The sequence below is a fragment of the Lepidochelys kempii genome, chromosome 11 (assembly GCF_965140265.1).
Source record: "Lepidochelys kempii isolate rLepKem1 chromosome 11, rLepKem1.hap2, whole genome shotgun sequence".
Lineage (NCBI taxonomy): Eukaryota > Metazoa > Chordata > Testudines > Cheloniidae > Lepidochelys > Lepidochelys kempii.
In genome coordinates, this window is record NC_133266.1 from 453237 (window position 1) to 479830 (window position 26594).

The 26594-nt window shown below is 57.2% G+C and overlaps 2 protein-coding genes across 9 annotated transcripts in view; both read left to right on the forward strand.

Moving 5' to 3' along the window:
- The window catches only part of STK11IP (serine/threonine kinase 11 interacting protein), a 48254-nt gene extending 32545 nt beyond the window's left edge, over positions 1–15709 (forward strand). For 2 of the 7 annotated variants that reach the window (XM_073304806.1, XM_073304812.1), the window contains one exon: positions 15278–15707. In XM_073304806.1, the coding sequence (XP_073160907.1) occupies positions 15278–15502 (225 nt within the window). In that variant the 3' untranslated portion in view covers positions 15503–15707. Of the gene's footprint in view, positions 10248–15277 lie in introns of those variants that run through there. The other 5 variants (XM_073304808.1, XM_073304807.1, XM_073304810.1 and 2 more) reach the window with 4 other exon arrangements.
- The window catches only part of LOC140895353 (gap junction gamma-1 protein-like), a 21297-nt gene continuing 3272 nt past the window's right edge, over positions 8570–26594 (forward strand). The window contains exon 1 of one of the 2 annotated variants that reach the window (XM_073304814.1): positions 8570–8624. The gene's annotated coding sequence lies outside the window, so the exon portion shown is untranslated. Of the gene's footprint in view, positions 8625–23022; positions 23094–26594 lie in introns of those variants that run through there. The other variant, XM_073304815.1, reaches the window with a different exon arrangement.

The window sequence follows — 26594 nt, forward strand, 5'->3', positions numbered from 1 at the left end:
GTGCTGAAAGTGGAGAGCATGTGGCATATCCACACAGAGTGTCCTGAGCTGCTGGCCCAGCTGGTTGAGTGGATCCGTAGTCCCTGGGAGGAGATGTTCTCCATCGACCTGCGGAAGACAGTGCAGGAGGTCCCGGAATGAGCATGGTAGCTGCTGACGGGCAGAGCTGGCCGCCTGGCTGGGCATGCTGCTGCGGAGGGGCAGGGTGAAGGTGACTCTGCCTGACATTCCTCTTCAGTGGCCTCTGCCTGCTCCTGTGTTCTGGACCCAGGGCCTTTGCTGGTGGGGAGGAGGGGAGCACTGAATGTTTTAGCTGGTCTGGCAGCTGAACTGACTTGGTTGGGTCTGGAGGCAAGCACAGAGGGGTGACACGTGGTGCAGACACTGACATAACCTCGTGGAAGCTGCACAAAGCTGCAGCCTGGTGGTTTCTGACAGTCTCGCTCAAGGGGAGTAGTGACCATGCCAAGGTCACTTCCTATTTATCTCTGGGGTCCAGGGCCAGTGGGAATCCAGCAGGGTGGGTGGTGGAGCCAAAGCATGCTCAGACAGGTCATAGGCAGGCATCTGGGGCAGCCCTTACACCCAACAGAGGAATCTGCTGCATGTCCACTTGCTCTCAGGACGGTCACCAGTTCCGTGCTGCTGAAACCCATATTTATTTGTGTCTGGCCTTTTGTGGCTTCCCTGATGTCTCCTGCCTTGAGCCAGGGGCTGGCTGCCCAGATGGGCCAGGGCATCCTGCCAGGGAGGGGGGCCAGGGTGACCCTGGGCAGAGTAATCTGTGCCTGCTCAGCAGGGCAGAGCCTGGCCTGCTGCTTGTAACTCTCCCTCAGTGTGATTGGGCAGCTGCTTGCGGATCCTGGGGGCAGTGAGTCTATTTTAAACAGGACAGTTTTACTATTTTCTACTGTAATAAAAGCTTCTATTTATTGAGTTCTGTCTCCTGCATGCTGCAACCTCTGCTTCGCCGTGTGCTCCTCCTGGGGCTTGCAAGCCAGGCTGGGACAGGCCCTCTTGGTACTCGACTGGGAGGCTTGCAAGGAACCCCAGGATCCTGCAGTGAGTGGACTGGTGGCTCATTGGAGGTACTCCCCAGTGTGGCACTAGGAGACTGTGCTCCTGGATGTGCTGCCTCCCTCAGGTGGGTCACACAGCCGAGATCTCTCCTCAAGGCTGCTGTTTCACAGCCCTCTCCCAAGACGAAAGGCTTAGTTTGCTGTCCTGATCAAGTCTCTGTCTGGACTATTGCATTCTGCCTCACAAAACAGCCTATGCTGCTCTTACTGCAAGTCATAGAACAATAGGACTGGAGGGGACCTTGAGAGGTCGGCTAGTCCAGTCCCCTGCACTCCTGGCAGGACTAAGGGATATCTAGACCACCCCTGACCATTGTTTGTCTTACCTGCTCTTAAAAATCTCCAGTGATGGAGATTCCACCACTTCCCTAGGCAATGTATTCCAGGGCTGAACCACCCTGACAGGAAGTGTTTCCTAATGTCCGACCTAAACCACTCTGGCTGCAAGTTAAGTCCATTGCTTCTTGTCCTATTGTCAGAGGTTAAGGAGAATAATTTTTCTCCCTCCTTGTAACAACCTTTTATGTACTTGTAACTGTTACCGTGTCCACCTTAGTCTTCTCTTCTCCAGCCTGAACAACCCTGCTCTCCGCAGCACTGTAGTGCCCCGACACCATCTGAGCAGCCCTGGGTCAGCCTGGAGGATGGCTGTCTTCCCCAGCTGCAGGAAGTGGTCTGGGGCTAAGTGCTACTGATCTGGGTTATTCCCCACCTGCCTGCAGCACAGCCTTGAAGAGCCCCTGGGCTGGGAGGCCAATGGGGCCTCCTCTCAGCCTCCTGCTTAGATGGTAAATTGTCTCCAGGCCCATGGGCCTGCAGCGAGCCATGCACCCTGCATGCACATCAGCCAGACCCTTTAACACACCAGCTCTGCCAAGTGATCTCGCCAGTAACAGCAACCTCTCTGGGCTCATGCACTTTGCAGTAATGGGTGGTTAGGGGTTTGTGGGATGGGCCAGGGCCAGGGCCTGGTTCAGGCCTGCCAGGTTCTGTTCCTGCCTCTGCCCGAGTCTCACTTTCAGCTGCACCTTTCAGAAACGCAAGGCCTTGGAAGCCTTGTCCCAAGGGGCATGGGCTGCAGCAGGTCCTTGTCCTCAGGCATCACCACTGCAGTGCCTTCCTGCAGCAGGCCCTGACATAAGGGTGCCTGTCTTTCCCCTCTCAGATAACCCAGGACTCCACTTCAGTAATGCCCTGCCTGGCTGGGGGGTTGTTAAAACCAGAGTGCAAATCAGACCAATCTATTTGGGACTCTTGTTATGAGCTCTTAAAGTGTGAGCACAAAAGCACTTCTCTCTCCTCCACAGCCAGGCAGGGGTGGCTGCAGTCCTGCAATGGCCAGCACCATGCGTTAGCCCAGGAGGTCCCAAGAATGCAGGGAAGGTAGCAGTTCAGTTCTGAATTCCCTGTGCGGTCATGAGGCACTGTCTCCTGGGCTGCAGTTGTGGGCCGAGAAGCTGTGTAGGACCCCTAGCGTGGAGGAGAAGGGGGTGTGGATAGTAGATCAGTGCCCCGCTCCAGGCCCCTCACCCTTGTGGTATCTGGTCCCCCTCCTGGCCTGGACTCTATTTATCCTCTCTTCCCCCCCTGCCATGGCCAAGTAGGATGGTGCTGGTGTCCCCATGGCCCAGAGGGTCCCCATGGCCCAGAGGCCCAGAAAGTCTGGAGTCAGCCTGGTGGAGCAGGTCTCTAGAATCCCAGACATGTGCTCGAACTATTGGCATCCTTCCTCCCTTGCAATGCTACTGGAGACCAGCTCAATGAAATGAGGGGTGGGGAGCAGGGAGGCCTGCCCTGGCTGCAGCACCTGCTCTGTGAGGCAGTCTCAGAGATGGGAGAACTCCCCAGCCTTGGGGAAAATGGGCCTAAAGTGGTATGCTCTCAGCTGGCTTCAAGCGGGTCCTGTGGTTCACTGTTCCCAGTGCTTGCATGTTGCTGTGTGAGCAACTCCTACCCAGCTGGGTCATACGCTAGCAGAATGACCTGAGCACGGAGCATGCTGATGCTCGACAGGGCTTGGGCCAGAGTCCCCAGTCTGGAGCCTTTCTCTCTAATCATGTTGGCTTGTACAGGTCCCTATTCTTCTGTCATTTGAGGCCCAGCCCTGCACCTAGCTCAGCAGCTGCTCTGCATGCTCACCCCTTCCATGCTCCCTGGGGAAGTGGGGAGTGGGCAAGGAGCTGCTGCAGCCTGTGACAAAGCATATCCTGGCTGTACCCGTACAGAGCTGGCCTCACTTCTGTGCCCACACTGCATGGTGCTGCCCAGGGTATGTTCAGGGGCACGGCTGCACACGTGGGAGTCTCCAAGCTTCTGCCGAGCTCACAGTGGTGCCCCACTGTTCCCCACTTTGTCATTGCTTGAAGCTCCATGGACAGACCCGCAGCCCCTCTGCTCTGCACCGTGTCCCGCTCCACAAGCTCAGAGACGGCCTTGTCCGCTCTAGCGCTGTGAATGACCGAGTGCTGCTGGCTCTGGATCTCTGGCCCCCTGGCTGAGGGCCGGGGCCCTTGTAGCGGGCCCACCTCCAGCGCTCTGGTGATGGAGTCGCAGGGAAGTTCAAGAAGCAGGTGGCTGTGATCGCAGCCGGGACCTGCGACTGGGCAGGTGCAGCGCCCCTTGAGCGAGGATGGGGCTTCTGCCAAACTAGACCTCCCCTGGCCAGCCGGGAGACCAGCCAGGCCCCTGCAGCAGTGCATTGTGGGAGGACCCCTGGGTCTGTTGGAGGCTGGTGCAGCTGTGTGCACACCCCCTCGCCCGGGAGGTCACTCTGGTGTGGACATGAGGCATTTCCTGCAGCACCTTGTGCTGAAAGGTTCCAGCTGTCATGCTGAACCTGGAGCCCCTGGACTCACCTGTGCTCCTCACTCCTCTCCTTACCGACCATCCCCCAAAGGAAAGGGGCAGGGGGAGGCTGCTGGGCGGATTGCTGCCCACAGGACCTGCAGACCGGCTCAGGGCCTGTGGCCCCTGGACTCCCGCTCTGGCAGCTGTGGTGGGGAGGCTTGTAACTTGGGCATTGTCTCCCCAGGCCGTAGCCAGGGAAAACTGACAGCCGGGTTGGGGCCTTGCACGGTGGCAGGGTGTAGAGCCCGCCCGGCTGCCTGGCGGTGTTTTGTGTCAGGGCAGTTGCTGCTGCAGCCTGAGTTCCTGAGAGCCAGCAGGGAGGAATGGGTTTGCAGAGGGAGCTGATGCACTTACAATGAAAGGGCATTCTTGCCTCTCTCTCTGCTGCCCCTCCAAGCCCCTTCCAGCCAGTGGGACTGCTCCTCCCCCCGCCCCGCCCCCCTCTGCTCTGTTCCAGGCCCTGGGTCTGCTCTGTCCCAGGCTGGGCATGGGCGGGAATAGAGGCACGAGCTTGTTGCCCCAGCACTCGCTCAGGCTGCTCTGTGGCCTTGCCAGAAGGATGCAACATCAGGGAAAGGACAAGCTAGAAAAACAGCAGCCAGAGGGAAACACCCCCCTGCTTTAGCCACGGACCTCAGGGTACTGGCCTGGCGGTCACTGGAGAGTGCTAGTAACAATACGCTGCCACTCAAATGCCAATTACCATCACCCCTCTGCCCCTGGAGCTGCTGGGACCCTGCTGATGTACTGCCCCCAAAAACCCTCCAGGGCCTCGTGAAGCCCAATGTAAGCGGTGAGGCAGTCCAGAGTGCAGGCCCCCACCCCCACCCCCAGGAGCAGATAGATCCATCACCATGGCAGTCATTATGCACAGTTTGGGGGATTTTTCAGAGAGGTTCAGAACATGGTTGAGGACCTCCTGTTTGATCTTCAGAAGGTTTTCTCAGGGACTACAGACAAGCCGCTGCGCGCGCTGAAAAACTCCAGGCCTTCCTGAGGTCTCTGGGTATACAGACACCCCTACAAAGAAGAGGAGATTTAGCAGGTCTCAAACTGCCCAGAGATCGCGCCTGGCTCAGTTCTCTGGAACTCACTGAACCCACTGGAAAAAGACGGAGTCCAGAGAAAAAGCGCTACCCATCCTTCTGCAGGCATCTGAAGTACCCAGGCATCAGAACAGCAATTTTGATAAGTTGGTTGAGAGCTTGATGTCTCCCTCACCTCGAGTTTGTAAGCTGCAACCTTTTACCAACCTCCCCGTTTTTGGAGACTGCCTTTCCCATTTCCAACAGGCCTGGTGGCCTATTGCAGCAGACAAGTAGGTCACAGAGGCTGTAAGATTGGGCTATGCCAGTGGTTCTCAAACTGTGGGTTGGGACCCTGTTTTAATGGGGTCACCAGGACTGGCGTTAGATTTGCTGGGCCCCGGGGCGAAAACCTGGGACCCATCACCCAGGGCTGAAGCTGAAGCCCCAGGGCTTCAGCTCTGGGGGGCAAGGATCAGGTTGCAGGACCCCTGCCTGGGGCTGAAGCCCTTGGGCCCCCATCCTCACCCCCACCTGGGGCAGTGGGGCTCACGCTTCAGTTCCCCTCCTGGGGTCATGTAGTAATTTTTGTTCCCAGAAGGGGGTCATGGTGCAATGAAGTGGGAGAACCCCAGCTACACCATCCATTTCACACCCCTGCCTTTTCATGGACCCGTCTCATGAGACTCGACCATGAATGCAGAAGTATGCTTCCTTGTTTTCCGAGCAATAGAACCACCCCCTCATGGGGGCGGGGTTACTCAAAGTATCTTCTTGTGCCAAAGAAGGATGGCGGATGGAGACCGATTTTTAGATCTAAGGCAACAGAACAAAGTTGGAGTGCCAAAGTTCTGGACAGTGACTCTGGCAGCTATAGTCCCTTCTCTCGAGGCAGGAGATTGGTCCATATAGCGATACGTCCCCCACGCAGGAGACACCTACACTTCACCATGGGCTCGCTCTCAATACCATGTACTTCCCCTCGGCCTCTCCTCAGCTCCAGGGCTGCTGTTTAGTCTTCCTGCAGCTTGATGACTGGCTCCTCTGGGGCTGATGTTATGAAGCAGCCTGACACCCACCCGGACGGTTCTCGCCCTCTTCCATGAGTTGGGTCTGCAGCTAAATGTAAGAATCCCAAGTGAGGCCCTGGGCCAGGAGCACAGCGGCATGGTGGGAGTCACTGGCAGCCAGCGCCATCCTTCCCAGAGACAGACCTGTAATGTCGTTGAATCAGGTCGGGACAATTCAAGGAGCCCCGGTACTAGAGTAAGGAACTGCTCGAGCCTCCTGGGTCAGGGCAGCCGCACCTTCGACCACGAAGACTAGACCTCTGCTGCTCTCAGGGCTGTTTCAGGAGGAGTTATTCCTCAACCAGAGAGAACTTGGCCAAACAGGTCATGGTTCCCCTCCAGGTGAAGGACTGGTGGAAAGATCAATGCAGTGGAAAGATCAATGCAGTGTCCATGCAGGCGTCCCTGCTCTAACGATAACTGACGCACCTCTCCTTGCTTGGACAAAGGCCTGTTCTAGGCATTCTCTCCACCACTAATTCTAGGAGAGATGGACAAGATCAGGCAGGACAAGGCTGGGGTTATCATCATAGTACCGACCTGGCCGAAGCACAGTTAGTATCCTTACCTGCTTCATCTGTGTCCAACCGGTGCTCCAGCTTCCATCTGTCCCTCGTCTCCTCTCCCAGGATGCGGGTCATATGCCTGGGGGTCTGTCTCCAAGCATGGCTCCCAGGTGTTTATGGGATTAAATCCACCTGCTCAACCAGAGCACAAGTATCACTGAACAGTAGGAGGGAGTCAACTCAAATGACTCCCCTTCGGGAATGGAGGAGGTTTAACCACTGAGGGTGGCTGCCATGTGCCTGAGTTGTCTCCGCGCTCAGCCCTCTGGGATGATCTGTTGGACTCTATCAATTGCTCCATGAAGGATCATCTCACTGTGATAATCAGCTTTTCATCCCTCCAGAGTGGTTTTCTGTTTTGGCACAATGTATGTCCTCAAGCTTTATTGAGAGTCTGGGGAATCTTGACCCTCAGGCTAAGGATCCCACCCCGACTCGGGATCTCACCCTGGTACTTAGATACCTTTATGGGCCTCTGGCTGAACCTGTGGTGGCCTGCTCCTTGCCTCGCTTACCCGTGAAACCCTCTGTTCTAGTAGCTATTGTACCAGCCCGCAGGGTTGGGGAGATTGGAGCCTGCATGCAGACCCCCGTTTACGATATTTTTCAAGGACAAGGTCTCCCTACAGCCTCACCCAAAGGTCTCGCCTAAGGTGCTGTCGGATTTCCATCTTATCCAGTCTACCCACCTACCAGTATTTTTGCCAAACCACATAAAGCTCAGCAGGAGGCTTCCCTTCATAGGTGAGATGTAGGCCAGGCATTGGCCTTTTACCTGGGTAGGACCGAGCAGTTTCAGAAATCGCCTAGACTCTGTCTCCATTGCAGAAAGATCGGCGGGTTTCCAGAACCTGTCGGGATGGCTCCCTGGGGGGAGCGCTGCTTGCTTGGACGCAGCTGGTGGTTTGCCTCCCGTCACCAAAGGACTGTAGCACGCTGTACCAGATCACAAGCAACTTCCACAGCGTTACTCAAAAACGTTCCTGAGCCGGCACATGGGCCTCAGTGTGAACCATGTCTAACGCTCCACCTTGGTCCAGGCCACCAGAGCCGACCTGGCCCTTGGTTCTGCTGTACTGTCTGCAGGCCTGGACTGGTTTCCAAGGCCCCCCGTCTCTGTGAGGATACTGCCTGGAGTCACCTGCAGTGGAGCGTGGGGTGCTGGTATGGGGGAGGGCAAAGGGCCATGGCCCCTCCACTTTTCGCCATGGGTGCAGCCCCCTGCCCCTCCTCTTCCCCCTGAGACCGCCGTCCAGGCCAGAAGCTGGAGACTGGCTGGGTAAGGGCGGCCTGGGGAGCCGCGACCCTCACCTGCCCAGGGTGAGGGGGCCCCGAGAGCAGCCCCCAGCCTGTGTCCCCACCCCCTGGGCTCGCCGCCTAGGGCAGATGGAGGGTCTCCCAATGGCCCGGCTGTGGCTCTTCACCCACCCTCAGCCCCGCCCCTGAGACCCTGCTGAAACTGGAGCTGGCTTGGCTGGGAGGCAGGGTCTCATGGCGGGGAGAGGAGGTGCAGGGGCAGGGCCTCATCTCTCTCCTCCCCTCCCCCTTTAAGGAAGAATCCGTCACCCCTGGGTGGAGCAGGTGGAGGGATGCTACTTGAAGAAAGGTTACTCACCTTGTGTGGTTAGCGTGCTTGGACTCCTAGACTCTAAGGTCAGAAAGGACCATCACGATCATCTCATCTGGCCGGCCGCAGATCGCAGGCCACAGAGCCTCGCCCATCCACCCCGTAACAGACCCCTAACGTCTCTCTGCAGATCATGATTTAAAGACTTCCGGTACCGAGATGTGTCTGGGGGTGCTCCACCACCCGGCCCCTTTCCCCTCGCTTTGGCCTGTTCTCTAGCTGAACAGCGAATGAGGAGGAACTAAGGGCGGTTCGCCCACGTTGCGCTATGCACCCTCGGAGGTTGCAGGAGGTCGCACAAGAGCATCTGTGGGCTGAATGATGCTGCCAATGGGAAATCTCTAAGGGCCCGAGAGGCGCACGTGCACCTAAGGACACGTTTCGAACAACCGCAGTCCCTGCTGCATAAGGTGAGTAACCTCCTCTGAGCAGGAGGGGCACAGGCAGCTCTGCCCAGGTGGGTGTCACCTTCTGGTTCCTTCCCCAGTCCCTGAACTTCCCTCAGTTTCCCTGCTCCTGGGGAAAGGCACCAACCCACAATCCCTTTGCAGGTTGAGATGGCACTGTCATTAGCCTCTGCCTCAGAGCAGAAACAGTAACCTGCTAGCTCTCCGCGTCACAGCCAGAGGGTGAAAATGGGACCCCATGAGTGTCATAAATATAAAGGGAAAGGTAAACACCTTTAAATCCCTCCTGGCCAGAGGAAAAACCCTTTCACCTGTAAAGGGTTAAGAAGCTAGGATAACCTCACTGGCACCTGACCAAAATGACCAATGAGGAGACAAGATACTTTCAAATGTCGGGAGGAAGGAGAAAAACAAAGGGTCTGTGTGATGCTTTTGCCGGGAACAGAACAGGAATGGAGTCTTAGAACTTAGTAAGTAATCTAGGTAGAGATGCGTTACTCTGTTTTGTTTAAATGGCTGATAAAATAAGCTGTGCTGAATGGAATGTAGATTCCTGATTTTGTCTTTTTGTAACGTAAGGTTTTGCCTAGAGGGATTCTCTATGTTTTGAATCTGATTACCCTGTAAGGTATTTACCATCCTGATTTTACAGAGGTGATTCTTTTTCTTTTACTTCAATTAAAATTCTTCTTTTAAGAACCTGATTGCTTTTTCATTGTTCTTTAAGATCCAAGGGTTTGGGTCTGTGTTCGCCAATGCAAATTGGTGAGGATTTTTATCAAGCCTTCCTCAGGAAAGGGGGTGTAGTGTTTGGGGAGGATTTTGGGGGGAAAGACGTTTCCAAGCGGGCTCTTTCCCTGTTTATGTATTTGTTAGATGCTTGGTGGTGGCAGGAATAAAGTCCAAGGGCAAAAGGTAAAATAGTTTGTACCTTGGGGAAGTTTTAACCTAAGCTGGTAAAAATAAGCTTAGGGGGTTTTTCATGAAGGTCCCCACATCTGTACCCTAGAGTTCAGAGTGGGGAAGGAACCTTGACATGGTGGCAGAGCGGTGGGAATAACTTGAAATCATTTTGAGATCAATTTGAGATTTTTTTGAACCAGAAGCACAGATTTTTTTAAAAAGGACATTTTTTTTCTTTTGGGCTGCTGGAAAGCAGGTTTTAAGTTGAAAGCAGTCAGTTTTCTTTTGTCTCTGCTTGGGGGCCAGAGCAGAGACAAAAGGGAATTGTCTTTTGTGAGCTGGAGTTTTCTCTACATAAAGGCAGGGTAGTTAACCTCCTGCAGGGAAATTCACAAGTCTTCACGGACCTGAAGTTGTTTTTTTACCTAAGAGAAACTAGAGGGGTTTTCTGTCTATTTGCCTGGAGACAGAGGTGTTAATTTGTTTGGGTTTTTTTAAGGATTTTTCTGTAGGCTGACAATCACTATCGGAGAACATCAGGATCTGGTTACAGCACTATATATATATATATAATATATATATATATATTTTGACAAGCCAAGTGTTTTTGTTTTGTTTTTGTTTCTAACTCTCGGGTGTAAAGTTAGTTAAAAAGAGAGAGGCAAATATGACAGAGCCCAAGGCAGAAACAGCCAAAGAGGCTGCTCACAGGAGAGTTATGGAGGAGAGGGAAAAAGAGAGGATTCATGAACTGGAGTTGGAGAAGGTAAGGGCTGAGCGGAATCTACTGGATAACCCTAACAATCCTTCCCCAACAATCCACAAATGGGAGCGACTGTGTCCACAGTATGATGAATCCAGTGATATTGCTGAATATTTTCTCACCTTTGAGAGACTGTGCACTCTCCATAAAATTCCTGAAGCTCACAATCTGACCGCATTGGTCGCAAAATTAACTGGAAGAGCTCTGGACATATTCAATAAGATGCCTATTGATGAGGCTTCTGACTATAATAAGTTCAAGGATTTGGTTTTAAAGCCATTTCAAATTATATCTGAAACGTACAGAGTAAAATTTCGAACCCTTAAGAGAGGGCCTGGACTAAGTAATGTGGCTTATCTAAACCAGAGGAACGATCGGTTAGATAAATGGGTCCAAGGAAGGGGTGTCACTAGCTTTGACGGAATGTGTGATTTGATAGCTCAGGAGCAATTCCTGAATATGTCCAAGGAGGAAATAAAACCGTGTTTATGGGATAAGGAAATGGACTCACCAGAAAGTCTTGCTTCTTATGCTGATCGATACGAGCAGTCCCAGACCGCCAGAGAGGCAGGGCAAGCCCGGAACAAAATGGTGGAACAAAATGGGTGGAGGGAGGAGAGAGGAACAACCATGGCCGCAGTTGGAGCGGATACCAGAAGGGACACCCCCAGACCACACCCTACTACTGGGGGCAGCCCAAGGCCCCAACTACACACCAAGGAATACTCCAGACACCTTATCGTCCTGCCACACCGTTCTCCAGCAACCCACCTTGCCCCAGTGACCCGTTGTGATGATGTGACGCAGCAGGGAGGGGGAAGTGTTGACCTGGGGATGGGAGACCTGAGAGCCTGTAACCTGAGCCGGGAGGGGGAGGTAACACCTCTGCCCAGGAATGTGAAGACAGGCTGCAGGAGGGAACCTGCTGGGGGGGGGGGGTTAGTTTCAGTTTGGGGCTGGGGGGAGGAACGCAGGGAACCCCAGGGCTGGGGTCTAAGCTCCCTCCTCCCCCAGAAGGACTTGACTGAGGGGTCCTGGGTGTACCCACAAGCTCTGTTTTGGACTGTGTTCCTGTTGTCCAATAAATCTTCTTCTGTTTTACTGGCTGGCTGAGAGTCATAGAATCATAGAATATCAGGGTTGGAAGGGACCTCAGGAGGTCATCTAGTCCAACCCCCTGCTCAAAGCAGGACCAATCCCCAATTTTTGCTCCAGATCCCTAAATGACCCCTCAAGGACTGAACTCACAACTCTGGGTTTAGCAGACCAATGCTCAAACCACTGAGCTATCCCTCCCCCCTAAACTCAGTGAATCCCTGGAAGAGGGGTGCAGGGCCTGGACTCCCCCACACTCCGTGACACCCATCAGCTGGACGATGTTTTAAATGTAACGAGCCGGGGCATGTGAAGGCCAACTGCCCCAAGAACCCCAACAGATTAGTTCATTGCACCAGAATCACACCAGAGGTCCTCAGGCCCAGATACCTCCCAGATACCCTCAGAGCAGAGGGAAACTGTGAGTGTGGGCAGGAAGAAGGTCACCGCATGGAGGGACAGCGGAGCACAAGTGTCTGCTATCCATGCTTCCTTAGTGGACCCAAATTTAATTGACCCAGAGATCTAAGTGACAATTCAACCCTTCAAGTCCAACTCTTTCAATTTGCCTACAGCCAAGTTGCCTGTCCAGCACAAGGGCTGGTCAGGAATGTGGACTTTTGCAGTCTATGATGATTATCCCATCCCCATGCTGTTGGGGGAAGACTTGGCCAACCATGTGAAGCGAGCCAAGAGGGTGGGAACGGTCACCCGTAGTCAGGCTAAACAAGCAGTGAAGCCTAGCTCTGTTCCGGAAAATTCTATCCGGACCCAGTCAGAGGTGATGGACCCAGACCCCAGGCCAATGTCTGCAACAGCAGTAGTGGATCCAGTCCCAGAGACCCAGACAGAGCCAGTCCCAGAACTGGAACCGGCAGCAGCCGATAACCCTACACAGAGGCTCAGCCAGAGCCTGAAACCCAACATAGTGCCCCAGCGGAGAGCGGTTCACAGTCAGCGGAAACAGCCCCATCCCCTGCATCGCTTCCCGAGGGACCAAACCTAGGTCCACAATCCAATGAGGAACTGATGTCTCCAGCATCAAGGGAACAGTTCCAGACCGAACAGGAAGCAGACGAAAGCCTCCAGAGAGCTTGGACAGCGGCCCGGAGCAACCCACTGCCTCTCAGCTCTTCTAATTGACACATATCTGACTCTGTACTAAGGGCCCCAGACTTTGACAAACTGTTCCTAGTAACCACCAATGTGTCCGAGCGTGGTGAGGGAGCAGTTTTAATGCAGGAAGGACCGGATCAAGAATTCCACCCTGTAGTGTTTCTCAGCAAGAAGCTGTCTGAGAGGGAAAGCAACTGGTCAGTCAGTGAAAAAGAATGTTACGCCGTTGTCTACGCTCTGGAAAAGCTACGCCCATACATTTGAGGACAGCGTTTCCACCTGAAAACCGACGATGCTGCGCTACGGTGGCTTCATACCACCATGGGAAATAACAAAAATTTTTTCAGTGGAGTTTAGCTCTCCAAGATTTTGATTTCGACTTCGACATCCAACACATCTCAGGAGCTTCTAACAAAGTGGCTGCTGGACTCTCCCATGAAAGTTTCCCAGAATCAACTGGTTAAAATCGTCCTTGAGATGTGGAAAATATTAGTCTTTATATACTTGGTAGTATATTTAGAGGTGCATGTGTCTTATTAACTCTGTCTTTTCCTAGAGCTCCAGGAAGAAATCCCAGCCAGCGTTTCACCCTAGCTGAGATTTGGGGGGCATGTCATAAATATAAAGGGAAGGGTAAACACCTTTAAAATCCCTCCTGGCCAGAGGAAAAACCCTTTCACCTGTAAAGGGTTAAGAAGCTAAAGGTAACCTCGCTGGCACCTGACCAATGAGGAGACAAGAAACTTTCAAAAGCTGGGGGGAGGGAGAAACAAAGCCTCTCTCTCTCTCTGGCTGTGTGATGCTTTTGCCAGGGACAGAACAGGAATGGAGTCTTAGAATTTAGTAAGTAATCTATCTAGAGATGCGTTAGATTCTGTTTTGTTTAAATGGCTGATAAAATAAGCTGTGCTGAATGGAATGTAGATTCCTGTTTTTTGTCTTTTTGTAACTTAAGGTTTTGTCTAGAGGGATTCTCTATGTGTTGAATCTGATTACCCTGATTTTACAGAGGTGATTCTTTTACTTTTTCTTCAATTAAAATTCTTCTTTTAAGAACCTGATTGCTTTTTCATTGTTCTTTAAGATCCAAGGGTTTGGGTCTGTGTTCACTGATGCAAATTGGTGAGGATTTTTACCAAGCCTTCCCCAGGAAAGGGGGGTATAGGGTTTGGGGAGGATTTTGGGGGGAAAGGCGTTTCCAAGTGGGCTCTTTCCCGGTTATATATTTGTTAGACGCTTGGTGGTGGCAGCAATCAAGTCCCAGGGCAAAAGATAAAATAGTTTGTACCTTGGGGAAATTTTTAACCTAAGCTGGTAAAAATAAGCTTAGGGGGTTTTTCATGCAGGTCCCCACATCTGTACCCTAGAGTTCAGAGTGGGGAAGGAGTGGCAACCAAGTGATTCACCCCCTGAGCTTCCCAAAGGCTTTCCATAGTTCCTGCCAGGAAATTAGTTCCTGCATCTATGAGGATGTTGGCGGGCCAACCTACCCTGGCAAAGATGTTTGCTAGTGCCTGGCACACACTTTTAACCCTGGTGTTGCTCAGAGCTACTGCTTCTGGCCATCGGGGGGCAAAATCCATGAAAGTCAGTATGTACTGCTTTCCTCTGGGTGTCTTTTTCGGAAAAGGACCCAGAATATCCACAGTTACTCGCTGAAATGGAACTTCAGTGATGGGGAATGGCTGGAGAGGGGCTTTGACCTGGTCTTGGGCTTTTCCCCACTTTATGGCATACTTTACAAGACCGGACATAGGTAGAAACATCCTTGCCTATTCCCTCCCAGTGGAACGACTTTCCCAAATGGTCTTTGCTTCTGTTCACCCCAGCATGGCCACTAGGATGATCATGGGCTAAGTTCAAGAGCTTGGCTCGGTACTTAGTTGGAACTACCAACTGTCTCTGAGGATGCCAGTCTTCCTGGTGTCCACCAGAAAGAGTTTCCTTGTATAAAAGTCCTCTTTCTACAACAAACCTGGATCGATTAGAAGAGCTGAGAGGCGGTGGGTTGCTCTGTGCCGCTATCCAAGCTCTCTGGAGGCTTTCATCTGCTTCCTGTTCGGTCTGGAACTGTTCCCTTGATGCTGGAGACATCAGTTCCTCATTGGATTGTGGACCTGGGCTTGGTGCCTTGGGAAGCGATGCAGCGGATGGGGCTGTTTCCGTTGACTGTGAACTGCTCTCCGCTGGGGCACTTTGTTGGGGTTCAGGCTCCGGCTGAGCCTCTTGAGTAGGTTTATTGGCTGCTGCCGGTTCAGGTTCGGTGGGGCCCTTTGGTGTTGGGGTTGCAAGTACTGGATTCAGTGCTGGCAATGGGTCTGGTGCTGGTTGTTCCGCCGGTTCCGGTTCTGGGACTGGCTCTGTCTGGGTCTCTGGAACTGGATCCACTACTGCTGTTGCAGACATTGGCCTGGGGTCCGGGTCTATCACCTCTGACCGGGTCCTGGTAGAAGTTTCTGGAACAGAGTTAGGCGTGACGGCTGATTTAGCCTGGCTGTGGGTGACCATTACCACCCTCTTGGCTGGCTTCAGACGATTGGCCAAGACTTCCCCCAACCGCATGGGGATGGGATAATCATGCAGCGAAAGTCTAAGGGCGAAAGGTAAATAGTTTGTAGCTTGGGGAAGGTTTAACCTAAGCTGCTAAAAATAAGCTTAGGAGGTTTTCATTAAGGTCTCCACATCTGTATCCTAGAGTTCAGAGTGGGGAAGGAACCTTGACATGGTGGTAAAAGTGGGATTTTAAAGGTGTTTACCGTTCCCTTTATATTTATGACAGATGTGGATAAACCGAAACCAAGAGCTTCCCCCGGTGAGCGAACAGCTTTCGCCTCCCTCTGCGGCTGCACCTGCTAGGGCTGGGCCTCCAGCCTGCATAGGAACAAGGGAAGGACAGGAAGTAAAAACCTTTACCCTAAACCATCCCCTCAGGAACTTGCGTACCATCCACCTGCACCCCTCTTGCTGGTCTCTCTCCCCCAGTAACCAGAGAAACAGGGCATAAGCTCTCCCCTCCCTTGCAGATCACTTGTACCATACCCTCCTTGGCTCTGGTATCTCCTCCCAGGATCCCTGCGTGGGGGGGTGTCCACATGGATGTTGGTGTAGGAAATGGGGATCTGGGGGAAGTGAGCATCTGGCCAGTATGTGCTGATGTCAATAAAGCTGCCCCAAGCTGTAACCTGCAGGTGCTCGCACAGAGTAATGGGAACCAGGTGGGCCATAGCAGCCGCAGGCCCAGCGCTGCTTTTCCAGGCCCAGGCTGAGTCTGGCCAGGTCACGCCAGCGCTGGGAAGCACGGGGCAGCACAAACACTGGCCAGGGCCAGGAGGCCTGAGCACCTCCCTCCGGGGGAGACCTTGCCCCGCTCCAGCCAGCACCACTCACTTTGCATAATCCGGTCCATTCCCCCAGCCTGCACGACCACTGCCCCAGTTCCCGGGGGGTGCGGGGGGACTCTGAAAGCTAGACTGGACAAAGTGGTAACAGATGAGCCAAGGGCAGCAGGGGGTGGGGTGCAGAGGGGTGGGTACAGGGGGTGCTGCCTGGGCCTGCAAACAGGCACCAGGAGGGATGTGTTTGTTTAAAGGGGGGGGTGGGCCAAGTGCTACCCCTGCACATTGGGCTATTACCTCAGCACAGGCCCAGCCCTGCCCATGGCCAGGCAGGTGCTCGCAGTCCTTGTGGCCCAGGCTGCTCTGCAGGGACCTGCCCTGGGAGGCAAAGGCGAGACCCATTCAGCCCTTAGCCTCTCTGCTGAGGCTGCCAGGCAGGGCCTGTGTTGGGGGCGTGATTTGAGCCATGAAGATACCTGGTGGCTGGGAACTGAGCCAAGACCCCCCCACAGAATGCTCCTATACACAGCCTGTGTCCCTCCTCCCCCTACGTGAACATATAGTCCCCCTATACGTCTGTGTGTGTGTTTCTGTTTCTCTCTCTCACACTCACACACACACACAGAGTGGTCCCCACTGAGTATACAAATAGGTTCCAACCTCTCTCTCTCTCTCTCTCTCACACACACACACACACACACACACACACACACACACCCACGGTCTGTGCCGCCCCAGGCACATTCAGTGGGGGCTCCCCTTCACGCTGGGGTCACACTGCCCCCTCTAGCTTAGTGCTAGGTCCCTCTCCAGGAGGCTGAAGGGGGGACATTCGAAGGGTGCAGGGCCGTGGGGCTGGGCAGTGGCCCATGGCCTAGCAGCACGTGGGGCAGCAGCTCTCTGGCTCTGAGTGCAGCTACCCCCAAGGTGCCTCTGACCCTAGTTTAGCATGTTTGGTCCAGGCCTGAGCAGTGGTGGAGCTGTCTCGGCCCGTTCAGCCCCAGTGCAGGGTGGGTCTGTCTGGCCTGGGGGCTCCTGGTCTCCATGCTGCCTTGTGAGCCTTCCTAGCAGGAGGCTGCCTTAGGGGCCAGAGGTAGACAAAGAGCTGGGGCCGGTTTAGGGTTGCTGAACGTCTAATCGCACAAACCCAAACACCATTGCCCCTAGGGTGACCAGACAGCAAATGTGAAAAATGGGGAGAGGGTGGGGAGTAATAGGAGCCTATATAAGAACAAGACCCAAAAATCAGGACTGTCCCTATAAAATTGGGACATCTGGTCACCCTAATTGCCCTGCCCCCTGCCCTGCCCCTTCTCTAAGGCCTCACCCCAGCCCGCCTCCCTCCCTCCCTTGCTCTCCCCCCTCATTCACTTTAACCGGGCTGGGACAGGGGTTTGGGGTGCGACCCAGGGGGTTGGAGTGTGGGAGGGCTCCAGGCTGAGCCTGGGGCACGGCGTGGCAAAGTGGCTGAAAGCCTCCTTTGCCCCTGTGTTGTGCCCCCTGAAAGCCTCAGGACAGGATGACTGGGGAGCAGGAGCAGAGCCTGGCATTCCCCAAATCACTAGCAGCTCCCCTTCTGCCATCAGTTCCTGGGTCCTCCTCTTGCCCCTCAGGCTGATGCCCAAGGGGTGCTTTGGCAGTGCCAGACAGACTGGAATATGTGTTCGGATTCTCTACTCTCTGGAGGCCTCAGGGATGCCAGAGAAGTTTCCAGTGATCCAAATTTCTGCTACTCACCACCATGTATGCCAGCCTGTCTCCTTCTTTAGCTGATTGCTAGGTGTAAATGGGCAAAGTCTAAATGTGGGATACAGGGAGGCAGAGCCTATTGTGACAATGACCCTTTGACAACCTGGGAATTTTGTGTAATATTTTTATGATGCCTGTATGTGCCTCAGTTTCCCCTATTTGCATCATTGTCACCTAGTGGGGGGAAAAGGACTGTTCACTCTCTGGGCAGGCTAACACAGCTGAGAAGGGCTCCCAGCTGCCTGGGGCCTGAGGTCCCGTATCAGTGGAGCTCTGAGAAGACAATGGCAAATCCAGCTGCCCAGACACGGATGCCCAGCAACCAAGGACCCAGAGAGATCTGCACTCCACGCCACTGGGCAGGGGGCTGAGCCACATCCTCCGGCTCGGCTCGGGAACAAAGGGCTGGGGTGGGGCGGGAGGAAGTTGAGGGTTGGCTGCTGAGGGCTCTGGGCGCACCTGGCCTGGGACAAAGGGAGGTCAGAGAGACGGGGCTCTGGGCTGACCAGGATGGTCTTGGCTGTAACTTTCTGTTCTCTGTGCTGGGTCCAGGTGACTAATAACCCGCCAGTCAGGCTGCGTGTCCCTGCAGATGCTGGCGGACGGGGTGCTGCCCCCCAAGATGGTACAAGTCTCCATCGGAGTCTGTGTCAGGGGACTCGCAGCCTGGAGCTCATGGTGGGGGAGCCAGGGGGGCTGCAGGGCTTCCCCTGGAAGAAGAGTGAGACCCCTCAGGCGTCTGGCCCACTGACAGGGCCTCCCAGCCCCTGTTCCAAAGGGGGGATCATAGCACTGATTCTGTGGGTCCGTAACAGCCCTGCAAGTCCCAGCATGACTTAGAATGACCACTTCCTGTCACCAGTTCTGTCCAGCTGCTGCTCATAACACTGTCTAGTTAGGGATTAGTTACATTTGTTTAGCAGTATAGTCTAGGAGTGGTACAAACACTGAACAATATGATGGTCCTTGCTCCAAAACGCTCACAGCCGCCAACAGCGGGCTAGTCACGGACAGAGGGAGGTGCACAAGGAAACTGTGAGACGGGGCCTGGCCACAGGGGCAGCAGGCTCAGCACACCAGCTGGCTAACCAACGCCAAGTGTTTTTGTGGGCATTGTGATGATCGAGAGTTTTAAAGGGGGATTTTAATTGGGCAGCGACTGTCTGTGTGATGGGCCCCAAGGAAATAGATTGTTGGGGTGGACGCGTAGCACTCCAGACCCACACGTTCACCTGTGCCCGTATGCTTCTGCCCCCCACAATCCCCAGACACCGGAGCAGACACGAAGCACGTGAGCTAGGTATGCCCTGGGAGAGCAACGTTTTTTAGGGAGCTGAAGATTAAATGCTGCCCTGAATGCCCCAACCCAGAACCCCCTGCCCTGCTTCCCAAGACTTCCTGCACCTCCCCAGTGCCTCAGTTTGCCCCAAGTCCCTGGATGCCACTCTGTCAAGGTTCCTTCCCCCCTCTGAACTCTGGGGTACAGATGTGCAGACCTGCATGCAAGACCCCCTAAGCTTATTCTTACCAGCTTAGGTTAAAACTTTCCCAAGGTACAAACTTTGCCTTGTTTCAGAGGAGCAGCCGCGTTCGTCTGTCTTCGCAAAAAGAAAAGGAGGAGTTGTGGCACCTTAGAGACTAACCCATTTATTTGAGCATGAGCTTTCGTGAGCTACAGCTCGCTTCATCGGATGTGTTCAAGGTTCAAGTTGTTCAAGGACAACTTTGCCTTGTCCTTGAACCGTATGCTGCCACCACCAAGCATGTTAAACAAAGAACAGGGAAAGAGCCCATTTGGAGACATCTTCCCCCAAAATATCCCCCCAAGCCCAACATCCCCTTTCCTGGGGAAGGCTTGGTAAGAATCAGGTGAACACAGACCCAAACCCTTGGATCTTAAGAACAATGAAAAGTCAATCAGGTTCTTAAAAGAAGAATTTTAATTAAAGAAAAGGTAAAAGAATCACCTCTGTAAAATCAGGATGGTAAATACCTTACAGGGTAATCAGATTTAAAACATAGAGAATCCCTCTAGGCAAAACCTTAAGTTACAAAAAGACAGAAAAACAGGAATATTCCACCCAGCACAGCTTATTTTACCAGCCATTAAACAAAAGGAAATCTAACACATTTCTAGCTAGATTACTTACTAATTTAACAGAAGTTCTGAGGCTGCATTCCTGATCTGTTCCCACCAAAAGCATCACACAGACAGACGAACCCTTTGTTCCGCCCCCTCCAGATTTGAAAGTATCTTGTCTCCTCATTGGTCATTTTGGGTCAGGTGTCAGCCAGGTTATCCTAGCTTCTTAACCCTTTACAGGTGAAAGGGTTTTGCCTCTGGCCAGGAGGGATTTTATAGCCCTGTGTGCAGACAGGTGGTTACCCTTCCCTTTATATTTATGACGCCCCAAGCTGCCTTTTCTGCCATCTAGTGACTCAGCAGTAACGGGTGCTGCTAGACACCCCCGATGACACAAACATCTACCAGTCAGCATTACACACAGTCTTAAGACAACCCTACCAAAGGCAACGCCCACCTAAAATACACACTTAGTCACTGGAACCATGGCAACCCCAAACACACAAACCATACCCCCAGGCACAAATACACCCCACCAGATACACACAGAATACACCTCTAGTCCAGACACACAGGCCCCAAAGGTACACGCTGACCCACCCACTCTTGCTCTCACACACGCCCTCCAGCCCTATCCTGGAGCCGCAGTGTCCCTGACCTGGCAGAGACCCATGGGCTCTATCTCTCGTTTATGCTTTGCCAGTGCGCGTGGAGCTCTTCATGTCGATGGTGTCCATGTTATCGTTTCTCATTGGCATTACCATGGTGCCCAGGAGCCCAGCCGTGCTAGGGGCTGCCCGGACACAGACCCAAAGCCCAGGCCCGGACTAGCCCCCCCCACAGCTCACAGGGCAAGAAGCAGCAGGTGGCCACAGCCAGCCGGGGAAGCACAAGGGAACCATGAGAAGATGTTGGTCCAGGTGACGGGCAGGGCTCCCAGCTCTCCTGCAACCCAAGGCTGGCAAAGCTTGGTAGACACATGGGCAGAGATGAGTTGTACAGAGGGACTTGGGGCTGTAGCTGGACTTTCGGGGGGAGGGGGGCAGTGTGGGTCTTACACACTCAGCCCCAGGCCCTGGCATCAGTCCTGGTGAGATGAGCAGGAAGGGAAGCAGGGGGCTGCAGCTGGGGACAGGAGAGCGGGGTGTCCCAGGAGTTGGGAGTCAGCTGCCAGGGCGTGGGGGGTGGAAGACAAGGTGGGTGGCTGTTGCTGGGGATGAAACAAGGGAGCTGAGCTGGGGCTGCTGGGGGAGGGTGGGAAGGGGGGCTACTGGGAGGGGGGTGTCCTGGGGCTGGATGGGGGCTGCTGCGGGGGGCAAGGAGGGGGGTGTCCCAGGGGCTGCTGAAGGGAGGCAGGAATCAGGTGTCCCAGAGGCTGGACCGGGTCAGGTAGAGAAGGTGACTCGGCAGTGGGCAAGGACCTGATGAGGAGCAGGGAGGGGGTGTCCCAGGGGGTTGATTGGGACAGGAAGGGGGTGTCCCGGTGGTTGAGTGAGGGACAGGGAGATGAGTGTCCTGGGTTCTGGGGGGCAGGAAGGAGGTTTCGGGGGGGAGGGGGTGAGGGAGGCAGGGAGGGGGTGTCCCAGGGCTGATGAGGGGCAGGGAGAGGGGGTATCCCAGGAGCTGGTGGGGGGCAGGAACGGGGGTGTCCTGGGGGGGGTGATGGGAGCAGGGAGGGGGTGGGGGAAGGGCAGGAGGGGGGGATGTCCTGGGGACTGATGGGGGGTAGAGGGGGGTGTCCCGGTGGTTGATTGGGGGGGCAGGGAGAGAGGGTGTCTGAGGGGGCAGAAAGGGGGTGTCCCAGTGGTTGATTGGGGGGCAGGGAGGGGTGTCCCTGGAGGGTGATTGGGGGCAGTGAGGGTTGGGTGTCCTGGGGACTGATGGGGAGAGGGAGAGGAGTGTCCTGGGGTGTGCTGTTGCCAGGAAGGGGGGTGTCCTGGGGTGCTAGGAAGCATGAAGGGGAGTGGTCCAGGGGATGGAGGACAGAGAGGGGGTGTCCCAGGGGCTGATGGGGGGAGGGAGAGGAGTGTCTCGGGGGCTGCCGGGGGGCAGGATGGGGGTGTCCCGGGAGCTGAGTGGGGGAGCTGTAAGGGGGTGTCCCGGTGGTTGATTGGGGTCAGGGAGACGGGGTGTTCTGGGTGCTAGGGGGCAGGAAGGGGGCATCCTGGGGGACGGATGGGGGGGCAGTGAGGGGGTATCCCGGTGGTTGATGGGGGGGTGTTCCAGTGGTTGATTGGGGGCAGGGAAAGGGGGTATCCCAGGGCAGGGAGAGGGGTGTGTCCCGTTGGTTGGTGGGGGGGGTGTCCCGGTGGTTAATTAGGGGACAGGGAGAGGGGGTGACCTGGTGGTTTATTAGGGGGCAGGGAGGGGGTATCCCGGTGGTTGATGGGGGGGGTGTTCCAGTGGTTGATTCGGGGCAGGGAAAGGGGGTATCCCGGGGGCAGGGAGAGGGGGTGTCCCGGTGGTCGGTGGGGGGGTGTCCCGGTGGTGTATTAGGGGGCAGGGAGAGGGGGGTGACCCGGTGGTCGGTGGGGGGGTGTCCCGGTGGTGTATTAGGGGGCAGGGAGAGGGGGTGACCCGGTGGTCGGTGGGGGGGGTGTCCCGGTGGTGTATTAGGGGGCAGGGAGAGGGGTGTCCCGGTGGTCGGTGGGGGGGGTGTCCCGGTGGTGTATTAGGGGGCAGGAGAGGGGGTGGCCCGGTGATTGATGGGGGGGGTGTTCCAAGTGGTTGATTCGGGGCAGGGAAAGGGGGTGACCCGGGGGCAGGGAGAGGGGGTGACCCGGTGGTCGGTGGGGGGGTGTCCCGGTGGTGTATTAGGGGGGGTGTCCCGTGGTGTATTAGGGGGCAGGGAGGGGGGGTGTCCCGGTGGTCGGTGGGGGGTGTCCCGGTGGTGTATTAGGGGCAGGGAGAGGGGGTGTCCCGGTGGTCGGTGGGGGGGTGTCCCGGTGGTGTATTAGGGGGGGTGTCCCGGTGGTGTATTAGGGGGGCAGGGAGAGGGGTGTCCCGGTGGTCGGTGGGGGGGTGTCCCGGTGGTGTATTAGGGGGCAGGGAGGGGGGGTGTCCCGGTGGTCGGTGGGGGGGTTGTCCCGGTGGTGTATTAGGGGGCAGGGAGAGGGGGTGTCCCGGTGGTCGGTGGGGGGGTGTCCCGGTGGTGTATTAGGGGGGGTGTCCCGGTGTCGGAGGGGGGGTGTCCCGGTGGTGCTATTAGGGGGCAGGGAGGGGGGCGGCAGCTGGTGGCTCTGGGCTGGTTCCCGGAAAATTGCAACATGTGAAGAATCTGGCTCGCGGCCGGGGCAGGGGGCAGGGGGGCCGCGCCGGGGGCCGGGGGCGGGTGTGGGGCGTGGGGCGGGGCCGGCCGGGGCCACGCTTTGTTCGGCGGCCGGGAGCCAGGCGCTGCGCTTTGTCCCGCCGGAGCGTGTCCGGCTCGGGTGAGCGGGGGCCGGGGGGTCTCGGAGGGGCCGGGCCGGGCCGGGCCGGGGGGGAGCGGAGCGGGGCTGGGGGGTCCCGGAGGGGCCGGGCCGGGGGGGAGCGGGGAGGGGCCGGGCCGGGGCCGGGGGGGAGCGGGGAAGGGGCCGGGCCGGGGGGTCTCGGAGGGGCCGGGGCCGGGGGGTCTTGGAGGGGCCGGGGCCGGGGGGGGAGCGGGAGGGGCCGGGCCGGGGGGGTCTCGGAGGGGGCCGGGCCGGGGGGGAGCGGGGAGGGGCCGGGCCGGGGCCGGGGGGTCTCGGAGGGGCCGGGGGGGAGCGGGGAGGGGCCGGGCCGGGGGGTCTCGGAGGGGCCGGGGCCGGGGGTCTCGGAGGGGCCGGGCCGGGGGGGAGCGGGGAGGGGCCGGGACGGGGCCGGGGGGTCTCGGAGGGGCCGGGCCGGGGGGGAGCGGGGAGGGGCCGGGGGCCGGGGGGTCTCGGAGGGGCCGGGGCCGGGGGGGGAGCGGGGAGGGGCCGGGCCGGGGCCGGGGGGTCTCGGAGGGGCCGGGCCGGGGGCGGAGCGGGGAGGGGCCGGGCCGGGGCCGGGGGGTCTCGGAGGGGCCGGCGGGGAGCGGGGAGGGGCCGGGCCGGGGGGTCTCGGAGGGGCCGGGCCGGGGGGGGAGCGGGGAGGGGCCGGGCCGGGGCCGAGCGGGGAGGGGAGCCGGGGGTCCCGGGTCTCGCTCTCGCGTTGGAGTTGACTCGGGGGAGCCGCGGGTTCCGGGGCAGCCTGAGCCCCCCGCCCCCCCCCGGGCTGCTGCACGGGGGGGCCTGGGGTGGGGCTCGGCGGGGGGCAGTGGGAGGGTTCGGGGGCTGGCAGAGGCTCGGGGAGCCCCGGAGCCGGGGGGGGGGTCAGGAGCCAGGCACGGGGCGGGGGTGGGACGCGGGGGGTCAGGAGCCGAGCGGGGGGGTCTCAGGTTTGTGCCGAGCCGAGCCGGCCCCTGTTCCCTGACACCGGCGGGGCTGTTGGCAGCAGCGGCCCGGCCCTGGGCTGCAGGGAAAAGGGGCTTTGTGTGAAGCTGGAAACTCTGGGCGGGGGTGCCCCGCCCCCCGTTACCCCCCAGAGAGCTTCCACGCTGCCCGCCCCCCGCCCCACGGGCCCCAGAGAGCTTCCACGCTGCCCGCCCCACGGCCCCAGAGAGCTTCCACGCTGCCCGCCCCACGGGCCCCAGAGAGCTTCCACGCTGCCCACCCCCCCGTTACCCCCAGAGAGCTTCCACGCTGCCCGCCCCACGGGCCCCAGAGAGCTTCCACCGCTGCCCCGCCCCACGGGCCCCCAGAGAGCTTCCACGCTGCCCGCCCCCGCCCCACGGGCCCCAGAGAGCTTCCACGCTGCCCGTCCTGGCGTTCCGCCCTCCAGCCGGGGCCCGCTGGGCGGTTTTAAAATGGTCCAGTATCGGCGCGGCGCTAACTCGTGTTCCGGGCCGGCTGCGGCGTCGGCACCACGCGGGGCTGGGCTGGCGCCCTAGCGCGTCCACACAGGGCAGTTACCGGGCACAAGCCAAGGTGCGGGTTTAAAACCGCTGGTGCGGTGCTGGTGCGCCTCCCCTGGGCACGCCGCTCTGACGCTGGACTGGGGGAGCAGAGTGCTGGCAAGGGCGCCCCAACAAGGCTCTTGCGGCTGGAGGAGTTGTCATGTGGACACGCCCAGAAATACCTTGGGCGAGGTGAGCGGGCGCTGACGAGGGCTGCACAGAGATTACCATTACACTGTGTGCTGCGGAAGAGCCGTGCCCCGACCCCGACCCCACCCCTGGGCTGCACCCGGCTTCTCTCTTGTGGCTGCCTTGCCACACCCTCAGGCTTTGCATCCTCTCTGACCCCTACTGCAAAGGACCTTTGGGGCCAGCTGCCCCTCGTGGACCCCCTGCAATTTCTTGGCCACCTATCCACTCCTTCCTGCAGCTGGGCTCTGCTCCCCATTGACCGGCCTCTCTGCCAGCTCTTTCCTCTGTGAATCTCCCCATTGCTGCCGTGTGGGACTGTGGGGTGTCCGGGCCTGGTGGGGTCTGATGCTGGGAGTGGGCCCCTGGCTGGTCTGAGTTCTTGCCCTACTGCCACGTGGTGGTGCTGGGACAGGCCGCGGCTGTCTCCACGGCCAGAGCAGGGTTCCTCCCCCCAGGGTGTTCATTGTGTGTGAGCACCAGACCGGGGCGGTGCTCCCTTCGCAAAGCACCTGCCCACGTTCCAGGATGTGGCACTGGTGCCAGACCCCGCGTGAGTCCATGTGACAAGGACAAACGGGAGCAGTGCTTGGGATGGGCTGCTCTGCAGGGAATTGCGCTGGAGGGATGCTGGCTGGCTGCCTGTCCCAGCTGGTGCCGGCTGCCTCTTCATTTCATCTCAGTGCCGTTTCCCAGCTCTCTCCTGCCTCCCACCTCCCCAGTGCTTCGGGGTGCACGTCCCCTCTGCCCCAGCCTTCTCTCTCCTGCTCCTTTGCCAGAGTCACAGAGATTAAGGCCTGAAGAGACCATTACATCATCTTGTCTGACTTCCTGTGTGGAGCCCAGGCCAGAAACCTTCCCCCAGTTACCCCTGGATGGAGCCCCCTGAACTGGGTTTGACTAACGCACCTTCCAGAGAGGCCTCCAGGCTGGGGTGGAGAATCCACCACCTCCCTGGCCCATTCCCATGGTTAATGAGCCTCACTGTTAGTTTGTGGCTAATTTCTCATTGGGATTTGTCTGGCTTCAGCTGGCAGCCATTGGTCTTGTCCCGCCTTTCTCCACTGATTAGGGAGCCCTGTAGTGCCCTGGAATGTGTCCCCCTCAGGTATTTGTAGACTGCAATCCAGTCATTTCTCTGTCTTTGTTTTGATAAAATAAACAGGCTGAGCTCCGTGCGTCCCGCACTGAGAGCCATTTTCTCCAGTCTTCAGATCAGTTTTATGACTGACTTTTCTGCGCTCTCCCCCAGCAGGGTGCAGGAGCAGTGAATTGGGTGGCTGTATGCTATGCTGGGAGGCGTCTCACACTGCCCTCTGGATGGGGGTCTCTGTTCCCACAGTCCATGGCAGGTGCTTTCTGGGAGCAAGGTCTCTGGCTGGGTCAGGTTGGAGCAGGGAACGTCACCGGATTGGCTCTGGATTGATTCTGGAGTGGCGCTGTGTTTGAAGTAGGCCCAGGTTGCTGCTGACCTAACCCCTGGTGGGGGTAGGGGCAGGGGCTGGACTGTCCTGTCTTGTCTTGTGGGTGCGTTTGTGCCCTGCGGGGAGTTTGGCTTCCAGTAGCCAACAGCATGTCTGGGGGAGGGAGCATGTGTGTGTGCACCTATCTACCTGCCCCTGAGGAGCCTGGTTTAGCACGCGCTCCTGGCGGACCTCTGGCAAGCGGGATGTCTGATCCCTGTGGGCCTCTGCATGGAGGGTGAATGCGGGTAGCAGGGGTACAAGGGGGAAGAGGCTTGTAGCCTGTGTTTGGGGGGGTGAGATGCACTGGGTGGTGGTGGGGTGAATGTCCAGTGGGGGAGACA